Source organism: Netta rufina (genome assembly GCF_964035555.1).
Source record: "Netta rufina genome assembly, chromosome: 13".
Taxonomy (NCBI): Eukaryota; Metazoa; Chordata; class Aves; order Anseriformes; family Anatidae; genus Netta; species Netta rufina.
The window spans coordinates 1,754,914-1,761,692 of NC_140136.1; the positions used below are offsets into that span (position 1 = coordinate 1,754,914).

The window sequence follows — 6,779 nt, forward strand, 5'->3', positions numbered from 1 at the left end:
TGGGGCGGCACGGGGCTCGTGGCCCCCCGGGACCCACCGCCTCTCTTCCCTCTTCTCTCCGGGCTGATCCCACCTCCCTGAAGAAGGTGGAGACCCCTCGGCCTCACGGCGGGGCGAGCGGAGACGTCGCTGCCGGGAGCAGAGAGGCGTCCGTGCCGAAGGGCTGGGATCCTTCCTCGTGTCCGTGCCCGGAGCATACGCACCTGTACCCAGAGCTATTTATCAGTAGATGCTTTTCGGCACCGTTCGTCTTCATGCTCTTTGTCGCAGTTCGATAGGCAGGTTAAAAAACAAACAAACAAACAAACAAACAAAAAACGACACCAAACGAGGCGTTTCGTGCAGAAAATGCCCCGGTTCTCAACCACGCCCGGCCACGGCCCTTTCTGAAAAGGAAGAAGACAGCACGGAGCGGTTTGGGTTTTTTATAAACCCCGCGAGGTTATTTCTGGAGCCGTCGGTCTGTCCCGTCCCCCACGCCGCAGGCAGGAGGGAGCTGCCTCTTTTTCCTGCAGCCCGGAGCAAGACTCTTGCCCTCGTGTGCCCCGTGAGAGCAGCGGGCTCGGGGCTGTCCCGACGCCCAGGGGAGCTCCCCAAACTCCCACCCTCCTGGTTTTGTACCGCCTCTTGCCCTTGCGTTTTTCTATACGAACTGGCAGGCTGCCTTTTCCACGTTTTGTAGAGCGGGAGCAGGAGCTCTTTCCTCTTTACGCTGCAATATCCGTCGCCGGGGACGAGAGTATTTTTATGGAACGTTATTAAGAAAGTCTATTTTTTAAGAAAAAGAAAAAAAAAAAAAGACTAAAAACGAAAACCAAACGCGCTGTGGATTGGGAACCGGGTGGGAGGGAGGAGCTGGACCACGGCGAGCGTGCACGTTTCCTCCTCCATCACCTCCGGGCTGTCCCCTTCTGCTCTCAGCTTCCCTGCAGGAGGTGGTCAGCGCCTCGTCGCTCAGCCCCACGGCTCCTAGATGGGAAGAGGAGCGGGCAGCAGCGTGCTGGGAGCTGCCTGGTGCAGGACCAGCTCTCCTCTTTGGGTTCTCCGAGAGCTTCTTGCGTGGCTGTGGTCCCCGAGCTGCTACCTCCTGGCTGGGCTCTGCGGGATCTCGCCGTGCTCGGCGGCTGGAGCAGCTCTTCCGAGCTGGCTCCTGGCACTGCTCCGGGATTTCCTTCCTCTCTCTGTGCCCGCTGATCTCTCAGACGCTTGTAATTAAAACACGAAGCGCTGCTGGAGAGCCAGGACCATGGGGTTCGTCCCGCTGGGCTCGCACAAACTCTGCTGGGAATCGCCCGAGTTGGATTTTTTTTTTCCTCCAGAACTGCAGCGCTGCTGGAAGCCCGTGGCCACAGAGATGGAGCGTGGCAGGAAAGGATTTCACCCAGCAGCTTCCAGCCCCTGCATCCTGCAGCAGCAGCACAAACCCTTGCAGGCAGGGCTGCTCTGAGGGATGCGCCGTGGTGTCCCCGTGCCAAACGTGGCAGTCCCCACGCGGTGCCCAGGCACCCTGCCGCCCTTTTGGGGTGGCACCGAGGGGACCGAGGCTCACGGGGACATGCCCATAAGGCTGGGCAGTGCTCAGGAGGGCAGCAGCCCCCCACCCCGTGCGCTGAAGGGATGCTTCGGGGACCCCAAGGTGCCCGTTTGGGGCTGTGCCCTCATGCCCTAAATGTCGGGGTGCTGCCGCTGCTGCGCCCTGGGGCTGTGGGGTGCCCGTGCCATTGGTGTACCCTGGGTTCTGCTGTCCCCATCCCTGCTCAAAGCATCCCTTTGTGGTGTATCCGAGTCCTGGCTCCCTCCAGCTCTGCTCTAGCAATACTGGCTTTTTCCTACAAGTCGTCCCGAGTCTTTTGGGGTCCGTGGGGTCCCTTTGGGGCAGGCACGGACAGCGTCTGCTCCCCTGGCAGAGGGCAGGGAGGAACGGGGGCTTCCCTTCCCAGCATCTGCCCAGCTTGGGGGCTTCCCCTGCTCCCAGTGGGACGGAGCAGGGGGATCTGGAAGGGACCCAGCCGCGTTTCCCCGTCCCCTTTTTTTTGGCTCGGACTCTCAGGTTAGAGGGCTCTGGCCCGTGCCGCTCTGGAGGATCTGGGGCAGCGCCGTGACCGCCTCCATCTCCCTCCTCCTCTTCCTTTTTGCCCCAAAAATGTCAGAGCAGGGGCAGCAGCGGCTGCTTTCCTACAGCACTTTAAGGCCGTGCAGGCAGCTCCTGCCTCTCGCCCCCTTGGCACGGGGTCGGGTCCGGCCCCGGCCGTGCTCACAGTGCTCCCCCCGACTTTTTGCATCAGGACTAGGACTTTTACTGAGACACACCGTTTTGGTTTGTTTTTTGAAGAAGAAAAATAATCGACGATGTATTTGTAGCAAGCCATTTTTCTCAATAAAGGCAGTTTCATCCACGGGTGCTCTGGGTGCTTGGGGCTGCTGGGACGGGGCTGGGGGTGCACGCCACCGAGGGGTCCCTTCTGGGGGCTGCTCCCTCCGTTTTTACGGCCCCATCCCCTGCCTCATTAAGTGCTGCTGTTAATTGCAGGGCTTGGTGATGCTGTTACACGTCCCTACTGTGCTCGGTGCTGGCAGCGGGTCCTGGAGCACACAGGAGGTGCTGTCCCCATCGCTGGCACCGTCCCCAAAGCCCCGCTGGGCGCAGGCCAGGGCAGTGCCGCGGGTGTCCCTGCCCTGGGTGTCCCGGGGAGGGGTCCTGGCTCTGCGCCCCCGCCAGCCGCCCGGGGTTCCCCAGGGCTGCAGCACGGCCGGGTGCCCCTGCCCAGTTGCTTCTTCCAGCCCAGGCACCGGCTGCGTGCAGCCCTACAAGGGCTCACCCCGTGCCCTGCTCGGGGCAGAGGCATTGCTGCAGCTCCTGGATGCAGGGGAGACCCCCACCCCCCGGTGAGCCCCGAGGGTCATTGGGGTGGCCAAGGAGGGAGCTGGACCCGGGGATTGCTCCCTGCTGGGGGTGGGTTTGGGGTTTTAGCCGCGCACTGGGGGTTAAACTGGGGTGAACTGGTCCTTGGAGAGGTGTTTGTGGGTCCCCACAAACCAAAGCTGTGCCCTAACCCAAGGGCAACACCCAGGGGGATGCTGTGGGCGGTGGGATCCCATTTGGGGGATGTGTAGGGTGGCCGTGCCAGGGTGGGGGACGGGGCTGTCCCCACCACGGTCACCGTGCTGGTGGCCAAGGCCAGCCCTCGGGCAGCGGTTGGCGCCGGGGCTCCCCGGGGGGCTGCCCATGCTAATGAGCCCCGGGGGCCTCGTGGCACCTGCTGGCACCCGCGGGGACACGGCGGGGGACACGACGGGGACACCGAGCTCGCCTGCTGGCCCGGCCATGCCCCGTTCCTTCCTGGTGAAGAAGAAGCCCCCCAGCACCCATGGCCCCAACTATGGCCAGCTCCACACCTGTGGTGAGGCTGCCCCAGGGACCCTGGATCCGAATTGGTGCCTTGTGGGGGGGGAATTCCCGGGGCTGGGGGTGTGGGACCCTCCCCGCCATCACATCCCACCCGCATGGGGGTCCCTGTGCTAATTTTGGGGGGGCTGGAGGTGGTTGCAGGGTGCCACGGTGCCCCAGGGGATGCGCAGATTTTTGGTACCTCCAGCCCCAGATGTGCTGGGGGGGGGGGGGGGCTGTGGCATCCCCATTCCCTTTTTGTTTTTTTTTTTTGGGGGGGGAAGGACCATTTCTGCCCAGTTTTGCAGTGCACAGGGGTGGGCATGGGGGTGGGGGGATAACAATTAGGGGGGGACAACTTGGTGTGGACATGCCCCAAGCCAAGGGCAACCCTGGGGGGGGATCTGGTGACCGGGAGACCCCCCCCCAATTCACCCCTCGCCTTGCCCCCCAGAACCTGATGGCTCGTACTCCTCCTGCTCCACGCCCCCCCTGCCCAACCACGACCCCCTCCTTGCCCGCCTCTCCCTCCCGCTGCCCCCCACCACCAAGAGCCCCCCGGACCCCGCAGGCACCCGCAGCCCGGGCACCCCCTTGAAGGACAACCAGACCCTCAACCGGCTGGGGGGGGCAGCCGAGCCGGGGGTCCCCAAGCCCTGCTGCCCCTGCCCGGCCCCCCCAAGGCGCTGGTTCAGCTGCGGGCGCTGCGCCAGGGCGTACGGCAGCCTGGGGGCCCTGAAGCTGCACATCCGCACCCACACCCTGCCCTGCGTCTGCAACCTCTGTGGCAAAGCCTTCTCCCGGCCCTGGCTGCTTCAGGGCCACCTCCGCACCCACACAGGTAAGGATGACCCCCCCCGGGTGCTCGCTGCTTCATCCACCCCCCCCTTTTTCCAGCCCCCCCGCCTCAGTTTCCCCTGGCGCACAAAGCTCTCCGGTTGCGGGCACCCACCCAGCATCCCCATGCAGCACCCTGGGGCTGCGCGGGGGGATTTGGGGTGGGATGGGGGTCCCTAAACACGTGTCCCCCCCCCCAGGGGAGAAACCCTACGCCTGTCCCCACTGCGGCCGAGCCTTCGCCGACCGCTCCAACCTCCGTGCCCACCTGGGGACCCACTCGAGCACCAAGCGGTACCGGTGCCGTGCCTGCGCCAGGACCTTCTCCCGCATGGCACTGCTGGCACGGCACCAGGACGGGGGGTGCTGTGGGGCGGCCTGAGCCCCCCCATAACCCCGGAGAGGGCTGCGGGCACTGTGCTGTGCCGTGCCACACCGTGCCGTGCCACGCCGTGCCAACACAACGCCCCAAGGAAGGACTGGAGAGCACCACGGATGTCCCCTGCGGGTCACCGAAGCCGCCTTCTGCTCCCCAACGGCTCCACCGCGGCCCCCAGGACTGGAGGAGTCTCTTGGTTGTGCCCCCCACCCCGTGCTGTGGGAACCAGGGAGGGTTTAGGGGTTTCGTTTGCAGTCATTAAAAGCGGAGCTGGGCGCTGCGGGTGTGAGTGGCGAGGCTGTCCCTGATCGCTGCCCAGCTGGCATCGTGTCCCACCAGCATCAGAGCACCCCCCAGGGACCCCAAAATTATGGGGACCACGGTGTCCCCATAAATGTGTCCCTGCCCAGCTTTGTGCCCCAAAATCAGGGACTCGGTGGCTTTTTTGGCTGGGGTCTGTGCTGTGGAAGGGTGGGGGCCAAGCCCAGCAGCACCCCTTGGACAGTTTTTTGGTTGGAAACCCTAAAAATAGGAGCAGGGAGGTTGTATTTTTCTGATGGTGGATTTAACCCAAACACGGGGGCTCCGTGTGCTCTGGGGTGCCCCTGGGGGGTGTCACCCCCAGCCCCCTGTGCAGGAGGGGACTTCTGGCCTGGATGCTCCTGCAGCATTTTGGGGAGGGGGGGGACAGGACACACCGCTGGCTTGTGCACCCGTGCACCCCCCAGGGACCCCAAAATTGTCCCCGAGCATCCCCAGCAGGGGGATAACTGGGCTCTGTGGGACCCCCCCACCCCACAGCGATGGGGACAGCCCCGTCACCCTGGTGGCTTGGGGCAGGGGAGGGGAGGAGGTGGGGGCATTTTTGGGGGGGTGCCAGCAGGAGGGAGCCGCGCATCCCTCCCTGTGCTATTTGCGGCCCAGCCTTGCTAAATCGGGCCCCCACCTGTCCCGGTGGCAGGGGAAAGAATCCCACACCCCAAAATAGCCGCGTGCCTTCCCCGTGCCCATGGAAAATGCTTAGACATCCCGGGGGGGGGGCTGCTTGCACCCCGGGGTGGCCCCCGCTGTGCCTGCCAGCACCCATGGGTGCCAGCGGGGAGCCCCTGCTGTGACAGCAAAGGGGTTCCCCAAATGCCCCCCACTATGGGGAGGGGGGATGCTGCCCCCTCTGTCCCCAGTGGGTTGTGTTTTGTTTTTTTTTTGGGGGGGGGACCCCACCAGAGCTGTCCCCACAGCGTCACCCACGTGCCAGGCCCGGGCCTGCTGTCACCTCCGGGCACGGGGACGTGCGGGATGTTTTCCACTGCGGCCCCGGGGACAAAAATACCCTGTGGAGGGTGGGGGGACACCCGTGGGGCCCTGCTGGGGGATACTGGAGCTCCTGCTGCTTGCCAGCCCCATGGGGTGCGGCACTGGGAACACTGGGAGTGCTGGAGGAGTACTGGGATGTTGAGGCATTGGGGTACTGGGAGCACTGGGGTCTATGGGGGTGCTGAAGGAACTGGGAGCACTGGGATGCTGGGAGCACTGTGGGCCCTGAAAGCTCTGGGAGCATTGGTGTATTGGGTTTACTGGGAGTACTGGGGTGGGGCTGGGTTAAGTAGGAGCACTGGGGGCACTGGGAGCACTGGAATAACTGGGAGTGGTGGTGTATGGAGGTACTGGGCAATGGGGATACTGGGAGCACCTGGGATAACAGTGAAGAAGTGGGGTATAGGAGCACAGGGAGCACAGAGCACACTGGGAGCACTGGGAACTGGTTGAACTGGGAGTACTGGGAGTGCAGCAAACTGCAAACACTGGTGGCACTGGGGTCAGGGCACTGGTGGCACTGGGGTATTGGGATACAGCACTGGTGGCACTGGTGTATGGCACACTGGGGGCGCTGGGACAGTGTCACTGGGGGCACTGGGAGCACTGGGAAACGGTCACTGGTCGCACTGGTGGCACAGGCCGCACACGCAACCCCACCCCGCATGCGCACCGCCCTCCCTCCCCTAAGATGGCGCCGCCCTCTCCCCGCAGCTTCACGCCGTCAGGGGGCGGGGCCGGGCGGCCCGGAGGCGGGGCTTATCCGTGGTCCGATCGCTGCTATTGGCCGGCGGGGCCCGGCCGCTGCGGCCGCAGCCAATGGCGGGCGGGGCTGCCACGCGCGAGCGGCGGTGGGCGGGG

The 6,779-nt window shown here is 64.7% G+C and overlaps 1 protein-coding gene across 1 annotated transcript; it reads left to right on the plus strand.

Annotated features, from left to right (window-relative positions):
- Nucleotides 1-3,226: 3,226 nt before the first annotated feature.
- On the plus strand, nucleotides 3,227-4,607 carry SNAI3 (snail family transcriptional repressor 3; the record flags this gene model as incomplete). Its single annotated transcript, XM_084294813.1, has 3 exons — nucleotides 3,227-3,401; nucleotides 3,843-4,229; nucleotides 4,426-4,607. 3 exons carry the CDS (start codon nucleotides 3,227-3,229, stop codon nucleotides 4,605-4,607), a joined length of 744 nt encoding a protein of 247 aa, XP_084150939.1.
- Between the last annotated feature and the right edge of the window lie 2,172 nt (nucleotides 4,608-6,779).